Below are 26,643 nucleotides of genomic sequence, written 5' to 3'. Positions count from 1 at the left end.
TGAGCAGGATGGTACCCAGGCCAAAGGATGCTTCACAAGTTACTTTTGTTCGCGTGCGTGTTTCTTTCGGGAGCGTGGAGGGGGCGCGCAGGGAGAAACCATGCACGGAGGAACTCCGCGCGCCTGCCGTGGCCAGTCGCGTGCTCGACCCCAGCCCTGCCTCTGCCTCTCGGCCCCAAGGACTGGGCTGACTCGGGACCCCGCTCCTCCCTGCCAGGTCTCTGCAGCTGCCGGTGTCTCAGCCGGCCAAGTGAGGCAATGCTCCCTCGGGGGTCACACCCAGACGGGGCTGTGCAGCTGCTTAAGTCATCCCCGCGAGTCTGGGAATTCAGGTGCCTCATGCCGAGCTGGAAGCAGGGAAGCGAAAGCGTGGAATTGACGTGCGTGGAGGGGGTGTCTGTGCGTCAAGCTCCACAGATTCCCCTGCAATTGTCTCGCGTGGGGGGCGGGGAGGAATCAGTCAACTTGTTTTGCGGGGGCCGGGCCAACCATTCCCCCCCCTCCTTCAACGTTCATCCTCTGCTTGGGCAGGACACTCTGGTTTTGGGGTAGCGACCCAGTCCACGGAGGGAATGCCCTCCTGCTCCTTCTGTGGAGCTGGAAGATGGTGGGGAAGCCCAGACTCCCCGGTGGGCCCAGCAGACCCCGACTCTGGGGCAGGGGGAAGGAGGGCTTGGCGGCTCACCCCCAGGGCCCTCTCAGAGCCTCTCCCTTGCTCTATGAAGGCACTCGGAACGCCCCCCCCCCCGAACTTCCCCCAGCCGGGCAGCTCCGCCAGGCGCCCTCCTCCTCCTCCAGCATCTGGCCGGTCTCTGGTCCGGAGGCGGCCGGCGCTGCAGAGCGGCGAGTGACGGGCAGCTCCGGCGGCCAATGGGCCGTGGCCTCCCCAGGCAGCCTCGTGCGCTGGGCCAATGGGAGACGCGCGGAGGCGCCGGGCGGCAGCTGAGCCTGACGTCATGGCTGCTGCTGCTGCTGTTGCTGGAGCGCGGCAGCCCAGCGTACAGGCGGGCGGGGAGGCGGTGGCGGCTCGGCTCGGCTCGGCTCCGGGCGCAGCATGGGCCGCGCGGCTCTCGGGCGGCTCCAGCTGCTGCTCCAGCTGCTCGCCTGGCTCAGCTTGGGACGTCCGGCCGGTGAGTGTGGAGGGGAGAGTCCTGGAGGGAGGGAGGGAGGGCGCCCCCCCCCCGAAACGCGCGTGCAGCGGGGGAGGCTCGGGACCAGCTCGGCGCGGCCGCCTCCCCCGCGGGAAGAGAAACGGGCGCGGCGGCCGGGAGCTGTCCGAGCGGCGTGGTGCTGAAAGAGAGGCCGCTGCTGGGAGGCCCGGGGTGCTGTCCCCCGCCCTGGTGCTGAAAGGGAGGGAGGGAGGGAGGGGGCGGCCGGGAGCCGGAGCTGGAGCTGCCTTCCAGCTGGCTGGGGGAGGGGAGGCCGGCCGGCCGGCAGGCGGGGAGAGGGTCGCCACAGCCTGCCCGACCGGCCCCGTTTGCCCTCTACCCGGTAGTTCTCTGGGGAGTTGCTCGCCACTTTCCGACCGCTAAGGATTTACGCCCCTCTCCTAAAAAACAACAACCCCAAAGGGCTTTGAAATAATCGTGCAGGGAAGCCTCGGAGGTGTCCCCCCTCCCTCTGAATTGTAAACTGGTTACCAGCAGTTCGCGTTTTATGCTGTAAACCGCCCTGTGATCTTCGGATGAAATTTAATGAATAATAATGTTGTTTTCCAGAGTAAAACAAGTAGGCAGATGCGCGCGCGCGCGCCAGGTCTCTGCCCTGAGGACATTACAGTGAGGGGAGCGATGCAAAGACCCTCCACGGGTCGGGAAGAAGGGAGGGGGCTTAAGCTTCCCTTTGGCCTGATGTGCGAGTCGCACGGACCAGGTGGGCTTCGGGAAAAGATTGACAGGCAAGCGCCTTGTCCTCCTCCGAGCCGCCTCTCAGTACCGTCGCTTCTCTCTCCCCCGCGCACAGAGTCCCCTTTGTCTGTAGCCTCGGTGGCCCCTTCCTGTCCTCTCCGTCTAAATTCAATTACGGGAATAAATTATCCGTCATTACGTTGCTGGTTAAATAAACCACGAGGGCTCTCCCCCGGCGCTCTCATTGCCTATTCCTCTCCTGGCTCCCAGCTGGGGAACTGCCGCCTCCGCTGCTTTCGCTGGCCCAGTTCCCACTCTCCCCGCCCGGTCTTACTCCCCTCCCTTGTTAAATAGGAGGTCATGCGCGGGGGGGGGGAAAGCACATTTGCCATTTTTAATGGACACCCTCCTGCCTGGGTCTTGCCCGCCGATCGTTCTCTGGAGCCGGCGGCGTCCGTGGCTTGCTGGGCTTCATAACTCCGGGCGTAGATTTAGTGATACTGTCACTAACATCCCAGGACATTTAATTACCTGGTAATTGATGGCTTTCAGCAAGAATAATGAGATCATTTTCATGGAGAGGGAAATGGCTGGCAGAATATTATATGTGCTCCCTTGAACTTACAAAAAAGTCTTTTATGGCGGAGGCTGACGGCACTTAGCCTGATTTACAGCCTGGGCCCTGCGCGAAGCGCGGGCTTTGTTCGGAGGGAAGCACCGCGCTCCCCGGGCAGTGGCATCCAGCTGGAGCCTCCTCCTCTGTTTACATGCATGCGCTTCCCAACACGCCTCGCCAAGGACGTGCCTGGGCGGGGGGGGGGGGGGGGGGCTCCTGCAAAGCCCCCGGCTGGGCTGCCTCCTCCGCGCCCCCGGGAAGCTCCGGAGTCTGGGCAGCTCCTGCTGGGATTTCCCATTAAGGCCGCTCGCCTGCAGGCTGGGAGGGGATCGCCCTCATTAAGGCATCTCCTCTTTGTCTTCTCTGGAGACTTGGAATGCGCACGTCGCCGCTCTCTCGCTCGCTCTCAGCTAGAAGGTGAAGTGTGCCTTTGCCCAGCAAATGCCAGGGGGAAGAAAGGGATGGCCAGCATCGTGGCTGTGAGGGAGTTCAGAAGCCATCCTGTGATCTCCTTTCCCCAAATCTGGGTATCCTAAAGGCAGCAGATGGTCTCAGGAGAGGCCGCTAGAGTCAGATGCAATGCCATTGCAAAGGGGCTCCAGGCTCACTTCTTTGTTATATAAAGTCACCGAGGTACATGGTGCTTCACAGAGAAGGGAGGGGGTGGCTAGGAAGCTGCCAAGCCAGGCCCTCGGTCTAGCTAGCTCAGTGCTGTTGGCACTGCCTGGCAGTGACTCTCTAGGGTTTGCCCAGCCCTACCTGCGGAAGCGGCTGCTGGGAATTGGCACACCCCTTGGCCATTGAACTGAGGCAGCCATGCCCAGCCTCAAGCCTCCTGCTGCCTTGGACCAAAACTTGCACAGTTCTTTTCTCTTCATGCGGCTCAGTGTGGTGCCTTCCAAAGTTCTAGTTACAGGTAGGTCTGCCGTAGTCGAAACAAAATAAAAAAATTCCTTCCAGTAGCACCTTAGAGACCATCTAAGTTTGTTATTGGTATGAGCTTTCATGTGCATCTGAAGAAGTGTGCATGCACAAGAAAGCTCATACCAATAACAAACTTAGATGGTCTCTAAGGTGCTACTGGAAGGAATTTTTTTATTTTGTTTCCACTACGGCAGACCAACACAGCTACCTGCCTGTAACTAGTTCTTTTCTGTTGAGTCTGCTGGCTGGTGCAGATGGAGGTTCAAAACTCATGGGGGGGAGGGGAGAAAGGTGGCAACAGGTGAGGTTGCTTTGGGTTTTCGGGTTCAGTTTCGCCAGTCTGCAGATGACACTAAGCTTACTCTCCCCCTCCTTTCCATCTAAATTGAAGGAATTTGGACCAAGTTTTGAATCAGCACCTGATGTTGGGAATAGACTTGGGGAGGGGGAGGCACCTCAGGTTCAGTCTAGGCAAGACAGCCAGGTCCTGGCCAGGAGAAAAGAAAGGACAGGGAGGAGGGGCTCATCTGGTCAAGGAGTGGGTTGCTGGCCATTTGGGGGAACACCCTGACTGAGCCCTGACTCCAGCAGTGGCCAGGAGTGCTTTTGCGTAGACATCAGATCTGGCCAGATGGAGACATTCCTTAGTTACATCTTGCTTGGACTACTGGAATGCAATCCCCAAAGATCTGTCTTGGAAGAGTGTTCAGAAACTCTGGCTGGTTCAGAGTGAAGCAGCCACACTGTTGGCCAGGATGGTTATAGGCCACACATGGTGTGTTAAGACACTGCTGTGAAGGCCACAACAATTCCAAATGCTCCCCTGGTCACGGAAGGTCAAGGAACTGTAGGCAGCTGCACTCTCATATGTTGGAGAGAGAGAATCAGTCTATGCAGGGCAGATAAAAGAAAGTCCTTTTTCATGCAGCAGAGGGTTAAAGTGTGGAACTCACTCGCCCATGAGGCTGCCAACCTGGATGGCTTTAAAACAGGATTACACAAATTCATGAAGTCACGGGATGTCAGGAACTCCTAGCCAGGATGGCTCCGCTCTCTTCTCCACAGTCAGAGGCAGCAATGCTCCCCAATCTCAGTTGCTGGGAATTTCCACCCTCCCTTCCCCACAGGCGGGCAGGGTTTGCAGCACCCAGCGGGGCTCACCTGGGCAGGTGCCACCCACTTGCTTGAGTGGCAGCATGTAGGTCAAACTCCCGGGACAAGGACAGCGGGAGGGCATGCTGCGTAGGTTTGCGCTTTGCAGTCCCCTCTCACTGGACCTCATCTGCCTGCATATCCTCAGCCAGGGTTTCCTGCCAAGGCCTGTGCTGCATTTCCCACTTCTGAAGCTCAATCAAGTTGTGGCCAATTTGAACCCCTACTCTGGTCTCTTGTCTCATCATCTGGGGTAAAGGGGCAGGCGCCACAGACAGGGTTCAGCGCCTGGACCCGCAACTGCAGGAGGGGAGAGTTGCTCTTGTGCTCCTGCTGGCTGCTTTCCTCCAGGCACCTGGTTAGCCCCTGTGAGAAGAGGATGCTGGACCAGCTGGGCCCTTGGTCAGAGGCAGCAGGCTCTCTATTCCTTCTTAGGGGCTCCTTGGGGCTGCTAATGCCACATAGGCAAAGCTGCCAGTCTTGGCCTCCCCCTTCCTTGCTGCCCACTTGCAGAGAGAAGCAGAGCAGGTGCCCATCCGTCTTCTGCACAACAAAGGCAGCCACTCCAGAGCCATGCTGCTCCTCTCTTCCCACACACCAGCCATGGCAGGGGCGCCTCTCTCTGTCAGCTGCTGCCTTCTCTCACTTCTGAAGCTGGAGCGTGTTTTTTCCATCCTCTGCAGAGTAGGAGAGAAATCTCGCTGCTCTGCACAGGATGGCCTGGCGATTTCTTGCTTGTTCCTCCTCCTGCTGGAAATGAGTGAATCTGGGCTGCTCCTACGGTGCCGGAGCAGGGAGCGCCAGGCAATGCCCACCGGTTAGGCAACAGGTGATCTGTGGAGGCTGTTTGTGGCTGGCCAGAGCAGGAGCTTGACGGAAGGCTCTCTGCTCTGAGGACTGCGGAAGGAAAGTCTCCCTACGCTAAACAGTGTTTGAGTCTTATGTCAATGCCGCACCCTAAATGCAGAGGGGCCCCTAAGTTGCCTTGCACCCTCGCCAGAGGAGCCAGAGTGGAGAGGTGCAGTTTTTGCGCCCTCCCCTGGACCTGGGCCCTTGGTGGGAACCAGCCTGGCCAACCCCTAGGAGGACCTCAAAGTCTCCTCTCTCTCTCAGCTGGAAGGAGATCTGTTAATCTGCCAAGGAAGAGGACAGATTTGGGTGGGGAGTGAGGCGTTGCCCCCCCCCTCCAGCATGCTCATGGCTGCGTCTCACACAGGTGCACAAGGGGTGTGGTGGGAGGGGCAGCAGCTGGGAAGGACAAGGTTGGGTATTGATCCCCTCCTGGGTTGGGGGTGAGAGAGATTCTCATTTCTAGCTTTGGTCTGCCATTTGGGGTTGACCTAGACAGGGGCGTAGGGCAGGGGCTGGATCAACGGGCCTAATTCCTGGCAGGGCTGGAAAAGCTAACGTGTGGGGCTCACTGACTGACTGCCCCGTGAGAGATGTCTGGAGAGGGGCTTGGCCACGTGGACAGGGCCTTGCAACATAAAGGGGGAGAATTGTTGGGATGGATTTGGAAAGTATAATAAGATATATTATTTATTAATTATCCTTCTGCTTACTCACTTGAGCAAGATTAGAGTCTGGTTTAACAGAGTTAAAAATATACCACCCTTTGCAGCGCTAACACGGAAACGTGGGACAAAGCTATGTCACTTTCTACAATTATCCCTCTGAACAAAGTAACAACACAGAAGTCTGCAATGTAAGAATATAAAAATATTGCTGAATCACATAAAGTTGCAGTTGTGAATCAAGCTGAAAATAGCAGTGAAATAAGTCAGGCAAAACAGATTTCTAGATGACAAAATATATGGTTTATCAGGCATTGGCAAACTCTGGCCCTCCAGAAGTTTGGGACTACAATTCCCATCATCCCTGACCACTGGTCCTGTTAGCTAGGGATGATGGGAATTGTTGTCCCAAACATCTGTAGGGCCGGAGTTTGCCTATGCCTGGTTTAGATCACAGATGGTGTCTGTGCCCAGGCCCCGTATCCTCTCCCTGTGGCGCTGATCCTCAGGTGGCAGGAAGTGATATTCCTGTTGTTTCCCTTCCCACCTGGGCAAGCAGAGGAAGTGACCTCACAAGAGTGCCTGGGACTGTGCAGGAAACTCCATGTATCTTAATCCTTTGCTCACCTAGCGAGCATGGGATTTTGAGTGCTCTGTGCAGACGGGTGGGGGAAGGAAGGGCTACTCTGAGGAGGTGTTCAGTAGCCCAATGCTGATCCAGTGTTGCCACTTCTCTCCTCTCCTCTCTCTCAGGTGGTCTCTTTGTCACCGATTATTTCACCCGGACCCCCCGCAAGCTGAACCCCTTCCGCTCCTTCACCAGCATCGAGCTCTTCCATTTCCGCATCCCAGAGGACACGGTGGTGGCCGTCTGGAACCTCATCACCTTCAAAGAGCAGGGGGGCACCTTTGGGGACCAGTGCCCAGACCGAAGCATCACTGTGTGAGTCAGGGGACAAGGTGGGGCAAGGAGGGAGGGAGGGACCTCAGCCTCCTGGCTGCACAGACTTCTGCCCCCCCCCCCCCGTGCCCACAGCTTCCCCAGAGTGGGCAGTGCTGGGTTTGGGACAGGGTCCCGGCTGCTTCCAGGAGAAAGAGCTGGGTGTCACCTCTTCCTTTTGCATCCTCCTGTGGTGTCTATGTTGCAGTGAGGTTGGAGAGGGTTCATGAGCCTGAAATCTGCTAGCCAGGCCTGTCCTGCAACGCCATCCCTCCTGAGGTCAGATGGACAGCCAAGTGCTTCTTGATCTCTTGGGGTATGCGAGGGAACCTTGTACTCTGTGGTGTAGTGAGAGCCAGTGTGGTGTAGTGGTTAAGAGCGGTGGACTCGTAATCTGGGGAACCAGGTTCACGTCTCCGCTCCTCCACATGCAGCTGCTGGGTGACCTTGGGCTAGTCACACTTCTCTGAAGTCTCTCAGCCCCTCTCACTTCACAGAGTGTTTGTTGTGGGGGAGGAAGGGAAAGGAGAATGTGAGCCGCTTTGAGACTTCTTCGGGTAGTGATAAAGTGGGATATCAAATCCAAACTCTTCTCTGTGTAGTCCAAATTATTGCTCATTTCATTTTATTGAAACATAAAATCGAAGCAGCCTTTCACCTCGAGTCTCAAAGCAGTTTACAATATTTAAGAGGCACACATCAAACTTCGAAATGGCAAAGGCATGTCAAACGCAGCGGATGACACCTGGTGGGGGCATCTGCCTGGGGAAGGCTGCCCTCATCTCTGATGGTGGAGGCACCTGGAGAAACGTATCTGATGAGGCTCTTAATGCACAAATAGTGACAGAATCCTTGAGGGGGCCCCAGGCCAAGCTATGGACTGAAAGGTGATTGAGCCTGAAGAAGGACCTGGAGCCTTCAAGCTGCCCATGAGGATTCTGGGCTTATGGAAGTTTCTGGGAAGACTTCAAAGCAGCCCTTTGTATAATGCATTGCAGTGATCTACCGTATTTTTTGCTCTGTAAGACGCACCCGACCATGAGACGTACGGTACCTAGTTTTTAGATGAGGAAAACAAGAAAAAAATATTCTGAATTTGCTCAGCACTCCCTTTAAAGAGCAGAGCTGAGCCTGTGTGCGGCTCTTGCTGGCTTTTCCCCATGAGGTGGGAAAGGGACGAAGGGCAGCCCGACTGTCCCCTTTCCCACCTCAGGGAAAATCCAGCAAGAGCCACACACAGGCTGTGCTCAGCGCTCCCTTTGAAGAGCTGTGCGGAGTGTGGGTGTGGCTCTTGGGGGCTTTTCCCCGAGGAGGGAGAAGGGACTGATGGGCTGCCCTCCTCCGGGAAAAGCCAGCAAGAGCCACGCTCCATGTGGCTCTTTAAAGGGAGCGCTGAGCAGAGCCTCCCACCTGCATTCGCTCCATAAGAGGCACACACATTTCCCATTACTTTTTAGGAGGGGAAAAGTGCGTCTTATGGAGCGAAAAATATGGTGCTGTAGATTCCGGCATATTAGGCGACTGGGTGTATTAGACAATTTGGGGGGTCATCTTATACGCTTCGGCAGCTTCGCTGGGCAGCGGCAGCGGGCGGTGGGCTCTGCGCCGGGAGGAGGTCGCCCTGTGAAGCCGGCTTAGCATCGCCAGGCAGCTTCCTCCCAGCGTGGAGCGGAGCGTGCCACCCACTGTAGCCATACCCAGTTTATAAGACGACCCCCGACTTTTTAACCTCTTTTCTGGGGTTAACAAGTCGTCCTATATACCAGAATCTATGGATATTATGGATAGCTATGGCAAGGCGATTTCTGTTGAGGAGAAGTCCCAGTTGTCTCACCAGGTCTGTGCAGCAGGGGGCAGGGGGAAGGACCTGGGCACCACCCCATAGACCTGAAGCACCCTTGGGCCTCTTCGGTGGTCATGGCTTCCCCCAAAGAGGTGGCTCTGGTGGGCATCTCTGGCCAGCCTCAGAGGGTGGAAGAGGCATTGGCCAAGTGGACCATCTGTTGCCTGGAATGTTTCCTGAGATTTCCAGATAGGGAACCGTCTTCCGCATGAGTCATCTTCCTGCTCCTTCCCTTCCAAGCCGCACACACAGAGACGTGAGCACAAACACGCAAACACACACACACACAAACACACAGACCACGACGCTGAAGATCAATATTAATAACCCGGCACTGAAATGAAATTTCAAAAGAATAAGGGGAAGGAAGAAGCGATGGTTGCTTCTCCAAGGCAACCAGAGCTCTCCCCTACCCCTCCCGTCGCCATCTGCTTCCTCGCAGGAGAAAATGGGGAAAGAGGCTGGAAAATCACTTCCTGCCAAGTCCCCAGCAAGCCTGGGGGAGAAGAAACCAGAGCCCCTCTCTGGCAGGAGGGTCCCACTCCTCCCACCCGCAGGGGCTCACGGTGGGGGAAGCCAGGTCAGGCTGGGGGGGGGGCAAGGGAGATTGATGCATGGCAATGGGGGGGATCACAGGGTGGCCCCCCGTCACACTTCTGGCATCGCCTGTCAGGCAAACCTGCAGCAGAGGTTCTGCAGCCCCCCAGTGTTGAAGGAGATGGGACAGAGAGAGGAGTGAGCTTCCGCAACATTTCCCAGACTATTCCAGGCATGGGGGAGCATGAATGCACCCAAACACTCTCTTTGCCCCCAGCAGCCCTGATGGCCTGAAGCTTGGCTGGAGGTGTTGATGGGATGGCAAACAGGCCAGCATCTGTTTCTGGGAAGGAAAGGAGGAGAGGAAGGTGGACTGTACTTCCCTCAGACTAGATTGGCCTTAGGGAGGGCTGTCAAGGGGGCCATGGCCGGCTTGGAGACTCTGTCCTGGGAGCCCCCCCCCCCCAAAAGAGAGAGGCTGGACAGGAATCTGCTCGGGCTACACTGGGGATAGATTTCCCCAACTCAAAAGAGAGGTTTAGGAACGCCAAGGTTGCAGGTTCAATCCCCGTATGGGACAGCTGCATCTTCCTGCCTTGCAGGGGTTGGACTAGATGATCCTCAGGGTCCCTTCCAGCTCTATGATTCTGGGAGTCTATGACTCCATCACCCCTCATTTGAGCTTTGAATGTGTTGCTGTTGCTGTTTTGTAGCTTGCTGGCCTGGGCACAGGATGGAATATATCAATAAAGACACCCGCCTACCCCCTGTTTTCTCCATTCCCCCCCCCCCCGAATTCCCCTGACTTCTCTCTCTCTCTCTCTCTCTCTCTCTCTCTCTCTCTCTCACACACACACACACACACACACACACACACACAGGCTCTGCTGCTCACCTTCCCCTTCTTTCCTTGGCAGGTACTTCCGCTCTGGGGCGCCCCCTGTCATCAACCCTCTGCGCACCCACTTCCCCCGGGATACGGCTGTGCCAGGCTCCTTTGCCCTCACGCTCACCTGGACCCTGCCCAACAGGACCACGGGCGTCTTCAACATCACCAGCCCCCTGCCTGGGGACTGGTTCCTGGCTGCCCACCTGCCCAAAGAGCAGGGCAAGATCTCCGTCAAGGTGAGGAAGCCGCTCGGGGAAGGTCTGAGGCCTGGGGATGGGAAAGGACCACAGAATTTCCTGACCTAGGTGGCTGCCTCACCTTGCCTCATGGGTGGGCCGGCCCTAGGCGAGGCTGACTCCTTTATTCGTATTTGTTAAATAGATTTTATTAAGGCTTTTCCTTCGGTTAAGGGAGTCTCTTGACTAGGGCTGGGGAAGACCTGAAGCAGTGAGATGTGGCAAGCAGTCAAGGTGAAAAGCCCTGGGCTGTGAGGACAGGTAGTCTCATAGAGCTGGAAGGGACACCGAGGGGTCATCTAGTCCAACCCCCCTGGATGCAGGCATCTCAACTAAAGCATCCCTGACAGACGGCCGTCCAACCTCGGCTTGAAAACCTCCAAGGAAGGAGCGCCCATGAGCTCCCAAGGGAATCTGGCCCACTGCAAGGCAGCTCATCGTGGCTCGACTCTTCGGGATGAATGCCAGCAGCCCAGCCCCACTCACAACCTCCAGCCCCCTCTTTGGCTGCTCCTTGCCTGCAGCCCCAGCTCTAAGCCAGCCCCCTACAACCAAGTACCCAACGTCTTAGGCATAGGGCTTCCACCTACCCACTTACTGTATTTCTATATTTCATTGTATTTTTATATTTTGCTGGCAGCAGCCCAGAGTGGCTGGGGAAACCTAGTCAGATGGGCAGGGTATAAATAATAAATTATTATTATTATTATTATTATTATTATTATTATTATTATTATTATTATTAGCACAGGAGGTTTAGGGAGAGGGGCAATTGGTGCAGCCCTGTGGAAATCTGAAGTGGGGCCCAGAGGGTGATGGGGGAAGGGGCTTGCCAGGGCACGGCCCTGCTTGCCCTCTTTGCAGACCACCAGAATAGTAGAAAAGTTGGAAGAGGAACAAAGGGTCATCTAGTCCAGCCCCAGGAATCACAGCTGATCACCAGGCTTGGGGGGTGGGGCGGGAATGCTGTGCTGCTGTGATTGGGCAGTCTATAGCTTGCTGGGGGTGGGGCACCTGGCTGCCAGCTTGGTGTCATCCTGGCACCTGGGGGGTGGGGGGGGAGTCCTCCTGAAAGTTCTGGTGGTGAATCTGGGCCACTCGCCCGACTGAGGGTGCTGGGGGTCCCCCTTCTAACCGTGTCCCCCCCCCACCAACAGGGCCTCGCTGAGGACTGCCAGTACCTCTTCCAGCCCCAGCTCATCGTCCAGCGCCTGGTGGGGATTGGGGTGCTGTACCCCGGCTATGTGACAGAGCACGTCCTCTCCCCCCACAACCGCTCCCTGCTGTACAAGTGAGTGCGCAAAGGAGACAGTGCCGCCCCCCCCAGATGCCCTGCCCCTGCTTGTAGGGAGGAGGAGGGAAAATGCTAGCAGGGTCCCCAGGGGAAGAGCGACTTGATTTGCATAATTAATCACGCTAAAGGGGCACCTATGGGAAGAATAAGCTCCTTTGCATAGTTAATAATGCCAGAGGGACACCTATGGGAAGAGTGACTTAATTTGCATAATTAATAATGCTAGGGGGTCATATAGACAAAGAGTGACCCCATTTGCATAATGAATAATGCTAGAGGTGCATCTGCATGAAGAGTGACCTCATTTGCATAATTAATCATGCTGTGGGACACCTACAGGAAGACTTGCTTGATTCTCATAATCAATTAATGCAGGTCCCAGCCTTCCTGCTGGATTCAACCTTGCCTTTCCTTGGAAGTCCACATGGCAAACAGGAAGGGGTGATGCAGGGTCCTGAGGTGCCCCCCCCCAGTAATCCTGCCCCCCCAACACTCAACACTTTGCAGTCTCAAGGACTGGAACTGCATCCCTAAAGAAAAGCCGAGGGTCTCCTGAGTTGCCCCCTAGTTCTTCCCCAAACCCCCCTTTTCCTTGCCCAGCAGGAGGGGGCCAGTGCCAGACACATGGCAATGAGAAATGCCCCCCCCCCCATCATTCTGGCCAGACTGGCCCTTGACTCTGCCTTCCTCCCTGGGAGTGGGCCAGCAGCTTCCTGCACCGAAGGCTGGCGTAACCAGCCCGTGGTGCACACCCAGCAGTCTGTTCTTGCCTCTCTGCATCCGTCACCTGAGGCAGCCACCTCACATGGCCTCCTGGTAGGGCTGGCCCCCTGCAGGCAGCCTGGGATGAGCTCCTCCTGGCTCAGAGCCCCCCTCCCCCCCAGCAATGAGTCCTGGGGCTCAAAGGCGCTTTGCTTCTCTCTGAAGGGAGAGGCAGGGCTGGCGGGAAGGGTGGGAGCCCTTTAGATCCTTGGACCAACGAACCAACCAACCAAGCAACCAACCTCTCCTCCACATGCCTTCTCCAGGGTCTTCATCCCAAGCTACACGTCCCGGGTGCTGGTGCAGCTCAGGAACTGCCACGGTGCCAACCAGAGCGGGGAGGGCTGCCCGCTGTGGCTAAAAGTGCGCGGCAAGGCGCCCCCCCTGCACAACTCCACCGCCGTGGACTGCCGGGGGCGCCCCACCTGCCGCCTGGCCCTGGACCTCCCCTTCTGGCAGAACTGGTACTACATCCTGGTGGAGAAGTACCTGGGAGTGGCCACCAATGTCAACTTCCAGCTGGTGGTGCAGCTGAAGGGTGAGCGAGGGGCTGGGCTGGGTGGCTGAGGGGTGGGAGGAACTGGAACAGGAGGGGCAGAGCAGGCGGGGGGGGGTCTACAAAGGCCTCCTGGGAATCTGCAAGTGGATGAGGAACAAGGCAAGGTACAGAGAGGCTCCTTCAAACCTCAGCTAAGGAAGAATCAGGGTGGGTGAGGAGGAGGACTGCCCTGGAGGGTGCAAATAACATTTACTCAGAATATTCAAAACAAAATAAAATAATTAAAATAATAATAATAATAATAATAATTCCTTCCAGTAGCACCTTAGAGACCAACGAAGTTAGTTATTGGCATGAGCTATCGTGTGCATGAACACTTCTTCATGCCAATAACTAACTTCGTTGGTCTCTAAGGTGCTACTGGAAAGAATTGTTTAATTTTATTTTAATTATTTTATTTTGTTTCGCAAACCAACACGGCTACCTACCTGTAATCAGAATACTCAGATATCGCAGCTTTGCTCAGACAGGCTTACAATGGTACAAGGCATCCTTAAGTCTGGCTTGAACTGGAACTCAGACTTAGCAGATGTCCTCACATTTCTGGCTTGGTGGTGAAGAGGCGAGGAGGAGACCTGGCAGGTAAGGAGAATATCTATACAGTAGCTCTGTGCCTGTCAGGGCAAGTGGGAGTCTCTCTCACGCAGTTCCTCTTGCAAACTTACAGAAAAACTCCGTGAGCTTCAGCTCCTATCATGCGCCTGTCTAGCAAAACATGGATTGCTGGTTTGACTGCAGATGGGCGGGTATAAATTATAAATTATTATAATATTATTATTACATTAAAATAATACCATTACACATCACCACAATCTCCAAGCGGTGCAAGGCTAGGGGGGAGGGTTCCAGGCCCTTGCCCAGCGTGGGTTCAGCGCCTGGGAGGTCTGGGAGCCAAGGGAGGGGACAGACAGACAGACAGACTTGGTGGGGGTGAGGGGGCCCTGCCAGACCTGTCCCCTGACCTGCCCCTCTTCTGCTCCTCCCCCCCCCCAGACTGCTCTCGGACTGGCCTGGTTCGCGCCCTCTTCCAGCTGCCGGGCTCCAGCCTGAACATGCCCCACTCCTTTGGCTCCATGGGGGGGCTGCCCCTGGCGGAGGTCCTGCCCCCCTCTGTGCTCAACAGCACCCAGCGCCCAGTGCCCAGCCCGGGGCCAGCGGCCAGCGAGTGCTGCCGCCCCATCCGCCCCACCCTGCGCAATGAGCTGGACACCTTCTCCGTCCACTTCTACATCTTCTTTGGCCCCAACGTCTCGGTGCCCCCCGACCGGCCGGCCATCTTTGCCATCAACCTCCTGCCCATCCTGGACAGCGGAGGAGCCCTCAACCTGGAGCTCAGGCTGAATGTGGTGAGTCTCCGGGGGGGGGGGGCTCGTATTGTGGGACCTCAGAGTGGGCAGGGGCAAGGGAAGCGCTGGCAAGGAAGCGGCTAATGGGGAGCAGGCAGCTCAGGCCTGTGGGGCCCCAGCAGGAGGGTGGGGTGCTGAGGCTGAACATGGAATTTGCTCCCCGCCATGGCCCCAACCCCAATGGCTTTGTAATAAACAAAAATCTGCCCTTATTCCCTTATGGGGAACACAAGAGCCCTTACAGAGTCCTTTGTAGGTTCTCCATGACTTGGAGAAAATAACAGAGGCCAACCAGAGAATATTGAGAAGCAAAGCAGCTCGTAAGCCTGATCTTTATTGAACTGTTGCAACAGGATGCCCCCTTCACACTCAGGAGAAGGAGGGGACCCAGAACCCAGGTGTTGTTGTTGTTATTGTTTAGTCGTTTAGTCATTCGTGACCCCCTGGACCAGAGCAGCCAGGCCCTCCTGTCTTCCACTGCCTCCCGCAGTTTGGTCAGACTCATGTTTGTAGCTTTGAGAACACTGTCCCACCATCTCGTCCTCTGTCGTCCCCTTCTCCTTGGGCCCTCCATCTTTCCCAACATCACGGTCTTTTCCAGGGAGTCTTCTGTTTTCATGAGGTGGCCAAAGTCTTGGAGCCTCAGCTTCAGGATCTGTCCTTCCAGTGAGCACTCAGGGCTGATTTCCTTCAGAATGGAGAGGTTGGATCTTCTTGCAGTCCATGGGACTTTCAAGAGTCTCCTCCAGCACCAGAATTCAAAAGCATCCATTCTTCGGCGATCAGCCTTCTTTATGGTCCAGCTCTCACTTCCATACATCACTACTGGGAAAACCATAGCTTTAACTATACGAACCTTTGTTGGCAAGGTGATGTCTCTGCTTTTTAAGATGCTGTCTAGGTTTGTCATTGCTTTTCTCCCAGAACCCAGGTGTGCCCACCCTTATATAGACATTTTAAATTGCCCGCCTTGGAGTCCAAGACCACCCCCAGAAACATCATACCTACATCACGGAAAAGGCGGTCTACAACAGAAATCTGAGTGCATTGTTTATCTCCTGTCTGGCAAGTTACCTGTTAATGATTACTTGATTGGATACCCTGGGGAGCCTGACCAGTCTTTTGTAATGATAAATACTTAGTTCCTGAGCCAGGTCAGGCTCACACCCTATTCATATCTTAAATGTGCCCTTAAGAAAGGATTTGTGAAGGGGAAGACAATGGGGAGGCTTTTCCATTTTCCTTCGACCTTGCAGAGAAAACATTTGGTCAGTTTGGGAGTCAAAATGGTTTCAGGGCTGTTTTCCTGTGCTGCTTCAGATGTGTGGTTTATATATGGAGTTATGAACGTTTCATATATATATATATGAGACAAATCCATGGCGGAGGGGAGGGCTCTTGGTGGCTTTGTTATAGGAATTCTAAGGACTTATATATAAAAATTAAATGTTCATAAATGTACGAGGCAAACTCATACATAAATATATAAACCACGTGTCTGAAATAGTACAGGAGAGCAATCCTGAAGCCATTTTGACTCTCCCAAATGGACCTCAACTATTTCTCTGCAAGGAGGAAGGAAAGGGGGGAAAGCTTTCCAGTGGTCTTTGGACTGTAGGGGCTTACAGCTCCCTGTAAATACAGTCTGGCAAGTATCTGTGAAGCGGAGCACACTCTCAATATGCACAAGAGAATTAGGGACTAAGTATTTACCACCTGGAAGGAATGGCCAGGCTACCCAGAAAAGGCAATCAGATAAGGCCTTCTCAGGTATCCTGGCAGACAGGAGAGAAGCAACACTCTCCAATTTCTGCTGGAGACCACCTTTTTCTGTGATGTATGAATGGTGTTTTGGGGGGTGGTCTTGAGCTACAGGGTGGGCAATCTCAAAAGTCTCTATAAGAGCTTGCACATCAATGTTCTGGGTTCCTCTCCTCCCTCCCTGCGTGGGGGGAGTGGGGGACCCTGTTACAACACTTAATAAAGACTCTGTACGGGCTCTTGAGTACCCATAAGGGAAAAGGAGTAGTTTTTCTTATAACATCTACTAGCCCAGGTGGCTAGTAGCCCAAGGGCGCATTTGACAACTCAGTAAGACCAGAGGCTGCCGTCTCTTTCCACAGTCCTCTCTGCGAGGAGAGAACGCCACCGTTTTTGCCTGCCTGAATCACGAGGTCCCGTTGGCGTCCGAAGAGAACTCCTCAGTCACCTGCGAGACAGGTAAGGCTCAGGCCAGGTTAACCTCCCCTCAGCCCCGTGGCTTGCCAGGGCTGCCCTCCCTGCAGAGTGAAGGTGAGCAGCCCCTGCCAGGCGGGGGAGGTGGGTGGGTGGCCAGTGGGTGACGTTCTGGGCCACCCTTGGGGCTCACCTGCTGCTTTCCTCTCCCTTGGCAGAGCTGCTGGCAGGGTACCTCCTGTCCATCAACGCCACGGCCCCCCTGACCCGCTTGCGGATCCCGTACCCCCAGACTGGGAGCTGGTACCTGAGTCTGCGCATGCTCTGTGCCGCCGACCGTGGGTGAGGCTGCCAGCAGGAGGGACGATGACTCCCCCCAAGGCTCCTTCTTTTCCAGCAGGGGCTGGCTGGAACGGGGGGGGGGGGGTTCCTTCCAGGGACACACATGGGGGGGGGGGCTTAATGCCACTTCTGAAGCCACTTCTGCCCCCACCCCAGTGGGATCTGGGTGTGCGTTTGCTGTCATCACAAGCAGACGTGCCCCACTGCACCCCACTGGGCTTGGAGTCGACACCTGCAAGACGAATAAGACCTGACCCTTGTCTAGGGGGCGGAGTGGAAGGGCCCGGAGAAAGGGGGAGGGTTCTTTCAACACTTTTGCCCCCCCCTTTTCTTCTGCAAAGGCTTTCTTCCATTTGCTTGTTTGTTGCATTTATAGTCCATCTCTTTTTTTTAACATAATTTTTATTGAATTTTCCCATATTACATTTTAATTCACATCATCTTATTTGCTCAAAGTGAGCCTGGACTTCCTTCTACCGCTCTTTCTGACATCCCTGTAGCCTATAACATATCTTTTGCATTCCCATAATCACTTCTTTATCTATAATCACCTTAAGAAATCACATTCTTATTTATAAATCAACATCATAATTTCACATTACAAAACATTTCATCTTTTTTTCTCCAGGGGCCTCAAAGGGCGTATAAAATTGTAGAGCTGGGGGGGACCCAGAGGGTCATCAAGTCCAACCCCCTGCAAAGTGCCCCTCCCACTCATCATTAAATCCTCACACAACAAGCTGGTGAGGTAGCTTAGGCGGAGAGGCAGCGCCTGGCTCCAAAGGCACCCAGTGGGGATTTGAACCCTGTTCTCTCTAACCCCTACACCACACTGCCTCCCTCCCTGTCAGGCCCCTTCCCACAGGCACCCTGCAGTGCCCCTGATCCCTTGCCCCGTCCTCAGCCGCCTTCCTTCTCCCCCTGCCAGGCTGGAGCCCTGTGGCAACGTGACGGCCGAGGTCTACCTGCGCACTTACCTGTCCCCCTGCATTAACGACTGCGGCCCCTACGGCCAGTGCAAGCTCCTGCGCACCAACAACTATCTGTACGCGGCCTGCGAGTGCAAAGCAGGTGAGTTGCTCCAGGAGTCTGGGTTGCAGAGCGGGGAGCCTGGCCCACCTGCGACCCCAGGGAGGCCAAGCGATGCCGCCGTCCTCTCAGCTGCCCTGCTCTGCCCGGTCCCCAGAACCCAGGAGGAGGAGAAGGGGCCACAGCTCAGTGGAAGGTCCCAGGCTCAATCCCTAATGGCAAAACAACAACAAACAAACCTGTGGTCACGTAAAGCACACTCAATAAACACACGAGACGTAACCGGCTGTGTTCTTAGGTAAATAAGGTATACTATTCATTTCATCAGGGACTTGAGTGGCACTGTGCTCTAAACCACAGAACCTAGGACTTGCCGATCAAAAGGTCGGCAGTTCAAATCCCCGCAATGACGGGGTGAGCTCCCATTGCTCAGTCTCCGCTCCTGCCAACCTAGCAGTTCGAAAGCACCTCAAAGTGCAAGTAGATCAATAGGTACCGCTCCTGTGAGAAGGTAAACAGTGTTTTCATGCGCTGCTCTGGTTCTCCAGAAGCGTCTTAGTCCTGCTGGCCACATGACCCAGAAGCATTACGCCGGCTCCCTCGGCCAGTAAAGCGAGATGAGCGCTGCAACCCCAGAGTCGTCGACGACTGGACCTAATGGTCAGGGGTCCCTTTACCTTTATTCATTTCATCAAATTGTAAATTTCAACGGCAGTAACTCATAATGTAAACAAATGAACAAAGCAGAAGACCCAGTGGATCAGATCATTCTCTAGTCAGTTCATGCATAAGGTCCATCTGTGTAATAGTGTCTATTCCATAAGTTCCAAACAATCCACATAAAAGGTTGTTACAGAATCCTTTCACAGAGTCTAAGACAAGGATTTCCAGAATATTAGCCTTGTTTCACCATCCTGTAATATCACATATGAGCTTTACCTACTGATGAAGCCCAGACACTATTGCACAGATGGACCTTATGCATGAACTGACTAGAGAATGATCCACAGCTGTCAACTTACAGATTTGAAAATAAGGGACCAGCAGCCTCGAAAATAAAGGATCAGCAGCCAAAATAAGGGATTTTCCAGGCACAGGTATGTTCAACTTCTGAGCCCCTCTGAGCCAAAGGCAGAAAGCCCAGCTAGCAGCCAAACGAAGCCTCATCAATAAGGGACAGCAGCAGGACATGGCGCTGGGATAAGGGACTGTCCCACCAAGTAAGGGACGCTTGACAGCTATGGAATGATCTGATCCACTGGGTCTTCTGCTTTGCTCGTTTGTTGAACTTTATGAGTTACAGAGGTACCTCGGGTTACAGACGCTTCAGGTTACACACTCCACTAAGCCAGAAATAGTGCTAAGGTTCTTCAGGTTAAGAACTTTGCTTCAGGATGAGAACAGAAATTGTGCTCTGGCGGTGCAGCGGCAGCGGGAGGCCCCATTAGCTAAAGTGGTGCTTCAGGTTAGAACAGCTTCAGGTTAAGAATGGACCTCCAGAACGAATTAAGTACTTAACCCAAGGTACCACTGTACTTCTGTTGAAATCTACGATTTGCTGAAATGAATAGTATACCTTATTTACCTTATTTACCTAAGAACAATTCCTAACGGCAGCATCTCTTGTTCTGGGTCCCCCCTGTGGCTGCCAGCCCTGACTCCTCTCTCTCTCTCTCTCTCTCTCTCTCTCTCTCTCTCTCTCTCTCTCTCAGGCTGGAGCGGCTGGGGCTGCACCGACAACACAGCCGCCTTCTCCTACGGCTTCCAGCTCCTCTCCACCCTCCTTCTCTGCCTCAGCAACCTCATGTTTGTGCCTCCGGTGGTGATCGCTGTCCGGAGCAACTACATCCTGGAGGCTGCTGTCTACATCTTCACCATGTTCTTCTCCACGGTGAGTGGCAGGAGGCAGGAGGGATGGTCGGTCCAGGCCCAAGAGGTCTTGCCAGGAGCCCCAACAGCGGCATGCAGTGAAACTGGTCGTAGGGGAACAGGTAGGCCCAGAGGCGGCAGAGGATTGCACCTCCTGCCCGAAAGCCGAGCAGAAGATTCCTGGGTTTTGGGAAGGAGGCGCTAGGCCTTAATACTCTAGTTTACTGGGAACATTGAGGGGACCAGCCTAGTCCCCCAGGCCACTGACTGCACGACACCGAGCCCCAACGCGTTAAAGAGCAATAAAACTTGGGGTACCCTCGCAAAAGGGGTTTCCCAACGTCACCAGGGTCTAGCCCTGCAGGTCCAGAAATCAGTCAGGTTCAAAAGGAGTCTGCAGCCAAGTTAAAATGAAGCAAAACCGCAGCAGTTACACTGGGGGTAAAGCGCAGCTCAGCTCCTGTGCACCTTGTTAAGGGAAACGTCTGGGTGCAGGTTTGCTCCACTGCCCAGCTTGTTGGGGTGCCAGTCCCCACGGGTCTCTCCTGGTCAGCAAAAGGAGAAATATCCTGCCTAGTAAAGAAGCAAACAGCAGTCAGTAGACCGGATCTTTATTTGTTGCAGCAGGTTCACACACACATGGAGCAAGAACCCTGAGCAGGGGGTTGCGTGAACTTTTAAGACCTCTCCCCATTTCCCATAATACATTCTTCAACAGCATCATTGTGAAAACAAAAAAAAATCCTTCCAGTAGCACCTTAAAGACCAACTAAGTTAGTTCTTGGTATGAGCTTTCGTGTGCATGTGTATCTGAAGAAGTGTGCATGCACACAAAAGCTCATACCAAGAACTAACTTAGTTGGTCTTTAAGGTGCTACTGGAAGGAATTTTTTTTGTTGACTATGGCAGACCAACACGGCTACCTATCTGTAACTAGCATCATTGTGGTATAAGAATTTTAAGGTCATATATGTATAATAAATGTTCATAAATGTACCAATGTCTGGAGCAGCACAGGAAGACCTTCCTGAAGCCATTTTGACTGCAAGGAGGGAGGGGGTGAGGGAACTTTCCCATTGTCTCAGGAAGTGGGTAATCACCAGGCAATCAGATAAGGCATTATCAGAAAAACCTGCCAGACAGGAAAAACAACACCACTCAAATTTCTGTTGTAGACCGCCTTTTCTGTGATGTAGGTATGATGTATCTGGGGAGTGGTCTTGGGCTAACCCCTTCTGTGATGTATGTGTGATGTATTGAGGGGTGGTCTTGAGCTCCAGGGCAGGGAATTTAAAATGTCTATATAAGGCCTTGGGCGCCATGGTTCTGGGTTCCTCCTCCTCCTGCGTGTGGTGAGCGAGGACCCTGTTGCAACAGTTTAATCAGGCTTACTAGCTGCTTTGCTTCTCAATATTCTCTGGCTGGCCTCTGTCATTTTCTCCTACCAAGAGAGAACCCACTTAAGGACTCTATATGGGCTCATAAGGGGGAAAGGGCAGATTTTGTTTACAACAGATAGCGACCACGAAGGGACTTTTGGTTGCCCGGATTCTGGGAGTGAGGAAGGACTGATACATCACAAATATGTCACAGAGTAGGATGTTTGGCATGTAGAAACGTGAGCCCATCCCCCACCCCTGTCAATAACTCCAATTCCCAACACCTTTTAACTACCCTCTTTCCTAAAGAACAATAAAAGTTTTTACACATCTCTCTGGCTGCAAGGCTTTCCTGCCTGTCTCCTTCGGAAGCATCAGGATGCAGTCCACCATCCTGGTGGGTTTCTGTCTTGATCGCCTCGCCTCCTGCCTCCTATTTTGAGGCTAAGTTCACACCTTGTGGAGGGGAAGGAGGATGTGACCTTATACTTACGGGATTATGGAGGCAGAGGAGCCCTGGATTCCCCTCTTCCAGAGGAGTCATTTGCCCTTGGAACCAAGGAAATGGGTCAAGCCGTTGAATTTTGGCGATTATTTGATTCTATATTGGATTGTCAAGAGGACAATACATGGTATCTGCTTATTACTGCCATTTTATGGACTGATTTTCTGTCCATTGGTCATTGTCCTGGCCTTAGTTAGAGGCTGTGGTGGGGACTTGGGTTTTGGGGGGAGTTGTTTAAGTGACCCTCCCATTCCTGGTTTTAACAGCCTTCACGGCTCCATAGCCCTCTTGCTTCAGCGGGGCAAGTTCCCTGGCACCTGAGCTGAGCAGTGCAATGCCAGGGCCTGCTGCCTCTTCTGCTAATGCAATGCCCTCCCTGGGCCTGCAGCCTTGGCACTGCCAACCTCACCAACAGCTAATTCTGTCCCTGGGATGCCTTTCAGCTCTGCAGCCTCATTTTCAAAGCAACGAGAGAAGAGCATTCCAGCCTTCTTGTTGGGCCCTCGCAGCTTGCTTCGTGTTCAGCTGCTTCCCAGACACTTTCCTCGCTCTCACATGGGGAGCTGGCATTTCCCTTGCGCTTCCCACACTGCCCAACCCCCCGCCCCCGCCTCTGCTCATCCTGCTCAGTCAGCGCCAGTGCAGACCTGGTCAGGGCATCGCGTGCAGCGAGAACAGCAAAGACGCCGTGTGCCACCTGAAAGTCCCTCAGAGCTTTTGTGTGACAAAAGTCAGCTTCCGGTGCCCCTTCCCTCTTCTGTCCCTCCAGTTCTACCACGCCTGTGACCAGCCGGGCATCGTGGTCTTCTGCATCATGGACTACGACGTGCTGCAATTCTGCGACTTCTTGGGGTCCCTCATGTCCGTCTGGGTCACCGTCATTGCCATGGCCCGCCTCCAGATGGTCATTAAGCAGGTGAGGTGACCAAAGGTGTGGGGAGTCACTAGCTGTGATTCCGCCATTATGGGGGTTGGACTAGATGACTCTTGGGGTCCCTTCAACTCTACAATTCTATGATCTGCAACAAGCTTGGCAAGAAGGATGGGGAAGAGCTTCCTTGCGAGGCCAGTGCCATGCAGGATGCCCACAGTGAGTCACAGGTGTTTGTGACAGGACCAGTGGGGCCACTTATGTGGCTGGGGGGTGGGGACTTCCTTGGAAGAAGGGGGGAAGCCTTGTGGGAATGTTCAGGGATGCAGGAGAGGATATATTGTTTGATTACAGCCTTTCCAACTTGTGTTAACAAGTTCACAATTTAGCAGAGTAACATTCCCCTTTTTAAACTTGCAGCGGATGCGTTTGCTCAGGCTTGCTAAAGCCTCTATAAGAACTGTTCTGGTATTTTCCCCTTATTCCCTCATAAAAGATAAGACACGACACAGTCTTCTATAAAAGTATAAAAAGGTTTACTCACGCATCATTCTGTTTACAGTAGGATCCCAGAAGGCAGACTTAGAAAAGTAACATACACCTGGAAACTATCTCATAAGAAGACAGTCCCTTTGTCCTCTCTTGGCAAAGAGGGCATCTTTGGCTAAGCAGATGTTGCTTCTTCAATGCATGTAATCACAGAGAGAGAGAGGGCTACCCTGCCCTGTGCTTTTGTTGTTACCTGCACAGGTGAGGCCACGCCCACCTCTAGTCACATGCAGAGGAAGTCTGTCCCAGCCCAGAAGGAAATAGGAAGTTGACCTGCTGGCTGGACAAACATTCCTCCCCATGTGTAAACATGTTCACTCTAGGAATGTTGTACTTGACTGCTCTTGTGTTTCACATCCTACAAGCCTCACCAGGAGAGGAGAGGAGGCAGCCAGGGCGTCTTACAGGGGGGCGTCTTATACATAGAAAAATACAGTACTCCTCCCCCTTACCTGTACTGATGATAGTCATTGTTTGGATGGGAGGCTTTTATCAATTTCCACAGTTACACAATCCATCAGTCAGTAGCTGAACTGGGTTCCACACAGTCGCAAAAACAAATTAACCGAAAAAGCCTCAAAAACAAAAACGCAAAATAAATAGCAAAAAAAAAAAGTGCCAAACTTAATATGTTCCGGAGGTCTGTTTGACTTCCAAAATGTTTGAAAACCAAGGTGCAGCTTCTGATTGGTGCAGGCGCCCTGGAAACAATAGCCGACAGCCACATCGGACGTCTGGCTTCCAAAAAAACGTTAGAAAACTGGAACACTTACTTCTGGGGTTTTGGTGTTTGAGAACCAAGGCGTTTGAATACCAAGGCACTACTGTAATTGAATAGAGCAAAAAGCAACTTCTCAGGCACACAGGAAGAATCCAGCTCAGGACATTCCTCCCCACATCTTTGGAAGACCTCTCGCCCCCCCCCCCCCGCCAACATGGTTTTAACCCTTTCACTACCTGTGCATCTTCAGCATCCACACCAAAGGGTTCCTCCGCCCCACTCACACAGCCCCCCACTTTCTCCCCTGGGCAGGTGCTGTACCTTCTGGGCGCCATGCTGCTCTCCATGGCCTTGCAGCTGGATCGACACGGGCTCTGGAACCTCCTGGGCCCCAGCCTCTTTGCCTTAGGGATCATGGCCGTCGCCTGGGTGAGTAGGGACACGGCTGGCTCGCCCTCTTGCCAGAAGGGCTGGGGGCAGGTGCGGCAGCTTGGCAAAGATTTCTAGTGGGAAAAAGACAGTCACGGAACCAAGAAATTACACAAAACAAATGAAATGCCATGAAAATCCCTGAAACGAGAAGTAATTGACTATAGCAGCAGTCAGGAGCATTTCAGCCCTGTTTTTGAGTTTGTTTAAAATCCAAAACAGCTTATCTCGTCTTCCTTTGTAAGTTTTTTTTTAAAAAAACCTTTTTGTAAAGGCAATACTAGAGTTTTCACAGCCGAGTCCTCAATTTCTTATTACTACTGCTTAGCTCTCTTAAATAGGACTATGTCTAAAACTTGTCATTGAGGTTTTCATACCCTTTTTGGAAACTCGGGGAAGCATTTCAGCCCTGCTCTTGAGTTTGTTTAAAATCATTTAAGGTTTATGATTTCTTTATTTCCTTCTGAGGAAACTGATTAGTTCAGTGAAACGAGTTTTGAAGCCGGCATCTTGTTAAGTCTTTGTTCAATTTTAGGTTAATTTTTTCCTTAAACTTCTTGATTTTTGTTATTTAGTTTAACTCTATAGTCGATTACTTCTTGTTTCAGGGATTTTCACGGCATTTCATTTGTTTCGTGGCAAAGATTTCTGGCTGGCTTACATATCTGGGGTTATGGCCCCTGAAATCTTGTCCGTCTCTCCTTTGTTTCCATGAATAAAGAACCTATTTGTATGGGACCTAGGGAACTGGTCCTGACGCCCCTCTCCTTCCTCCGCAGACGGCACGGAGCATCCGCCGGAGGCACTGCTACCCTCCCACGTGGCAGCGCTGGACCTTCTACCTGCTGCCCGGAGCGCTGATCGCGGCCTCGGCGGTGCTGCTCTACGCCTTTGTGGAGACGGAGGAGAACTACTTCTACATCCACAGCATCTGGCACATGCTCATCGCCGGCAGCGTGGGCTTCCTGCTGCCCCCCCAGGCCAAACCCGAGTCCCCCGGCCTGGCCGGCCCCCTCCCTCGCCGGAAAGGCTGCGGCTACCAGCTGTGCATCAACGAGCAGGAGGAGCTGGGCCTAGTGGACCCTGGGGCGGGGGCCTCCGTCACCAGCGTCTGCACCAGCTGATGGGGGCCGTTCTGCCTGGGGAGGGGGGCAGGCAGGCAGGTGGGGGCTGCGGGCAGGCGGGCAAGCGTCCCTCTCCCGGGGCCCCATGGCCAGAGACATGCCCACCTGCCGGGACGCTTGCGCCCAGACCCACCTCACCAGTAACATTCCAAGGTTCCTCCATGGGATGCCCACCCAGCTGCCTGCAGGGCCATGGCAGGAAAGGAGGAGGAGTTGCGGCTGCAGAACCACCACGATCCATGACAAGGAGCTGAGTCATCCCCTTGTTGGCTCCAGGGCTGCTGGAAAGACCATCTGATATGCCAGCGGTGCCAATGGACCTATAATCCTGGACAGGCCCAGAGCAGGGCAAGAAGGGCACAGAAAGAGAATTGGGGGGGGGGACAGTTGTGTGCTGAGCTCCCCAGCACCAGGACTCGAGGGGGCAAAGCAACCCCAAACAGGAGTGGGGCAAGGCTGCCTCTGGGGCTCCTGAATGCACCAGGGCTTGTGGGTGGGGCCCATACTGCCCTTTGGGCACAGATTGCCCCACAAGGAGGAGAGGGCAGCCTGTCTGGGGGTGGCCAAAGGGGTGTCTCTCCAATGGAACCGGCCCACTCATGAGGCAGGTGAAGCAGCCTCCTCGGGTGGCAGAAGGACCAGAGGCAGCTCCCTGCCCACGCTGCTGCTTCCACCACTGCCAGAACAGGAGCAGACAAGCAGCAAGGCTTTGGGGAAGGCCCTCCTCCTCTACATGTTCAGGTGGCAGAAGCGGTTGGTTGGGCAGGGCATGGGGAGCAGAAGGCGGCATGTTCCCCTGCTGCCTCAGGTGGCAGAATGAGACAGGCCCCCCCTGCTTCCAGGTGCCCAGCTCCCCTCATCCTTGGCCACTGGCAGGGAGTGGGAGGGCATGACACTCGCTGCCCCTGAGTGCCACTCTGGTGTAGGGCCAGCGCTTGCTTTGAGGGTGTTTCTTGTGTCTTTCCTCACGACTACTTTCCCCCAGATGACTTGGTTTGCCCCCTTCGCCTTCTCACGGGAGGTCAGCGCCTGTGCGTCTGGCTAGGCGGGCATTGGAAATGTACCAGTCAGAGCTGGCTCAGTCAGAGGGGCAGGGTGGGACCGTCCAGCTTGCTAAGGACCCTTGCCCGCCTGCTGCCCAGCCACTCCTCCCTGGGCTCACCAGGAGGCACAGGGCATTATGGGCTACTC

The 26,643-nt window shown here is 54.1% G+C and overlaps 1 protein-coding gene across 2 annotated transcripts; it reads left to right on the top strand.

Moving 5' to 3' along the window:
- Positions 1 to 1,034: 1,034 nt before the first annotated feature.
- On the top strand, positions 1,035 to 25,577 carry TMEM8B (transmembrane protein 8B). Of its 2 annotated transcripts, XM_083702681.1 has the most exons (13): positions 1,035 to 1,130; positions 6,807 to 6,996; positions 10,291 to 10,498; positions 11,656 to 11,789; positions 12,821 to 13,092; positions 14,107 to 14,459; positions 16,583 to 16,679; positions 16,853 to 16,976; positions 17,905 to 18,047; positions 19,718 to 19,896; positions 22,528 to 22,674; positions 24,212 to 24,328; positions 25,108 to 25,574. In XM_083702681.1, exons 1-13 carry the CDS (start codon positions 1,055 to 1,057, stop codon positions 25,450 to 25,452), a joined length of 2,385 nt encoding a protein of 794 aa, XP_083558807.1. In that variant the 5' UTR covers positions 1,035 to 1,054; the 3' UTR covers positions 25,453 to 25,574. The 2 variants fall into 2 exon arrangements, with proteins under 2 accessions (XP_083558807.1, XP_083558808.1); XM_083702682.1 differs by lacking the exons at positions 1,035 to 1,130; positions 10,291 to 10,498 and having other exon boundaries at positions 6,906 to 6,996; positions 25,108 to 25,577.
- The last annotated feature ends 1,066 nt before the right edge of the window (positions 25,578 to 26,643 follow it).

This window comes from Podarcis gaigeae (assembly GCF_964106915.1).
Source record: "Podarcis gaigeae genome assembly, chromosome: 11".
Lineage (NCBI taxonomy): Eukaryota > Metazoa > Chordata > Lepidosauria > Squamata > Lacertidae > Podarcis > Podarcis gaigeae.
Note: the sequence above shows the minus strand (reverse complement) of the source record. Positions and strands in the feature narration are given on the sequence as shown.

Bases quoted from the DNA above. Each gene is read 5' to 3' on its own strand.
- TMEM8B (XM_083702681.1), top strand. From the start codon at position 1,055: ATGGGCCGCGCGGCTCTCGGGCGGCTCCAGCTGCTGCTCCAGCTGCTC. The intron at 19,897-22,527 runs GTGAGTGGCAGG...CTGTCCCTCCAG, and splicing joins TCACCATGTTCTTCTCCACG to TTCTACCACGCCTGTGACCA. The intron at 22,675-24,211 runs GTGAGGTGACCA...TCCCCTGGGCAG, and splicing joins TCCAGATGGTCATTAAGCAG to GTGCTGTACCTTCTGGGCGC.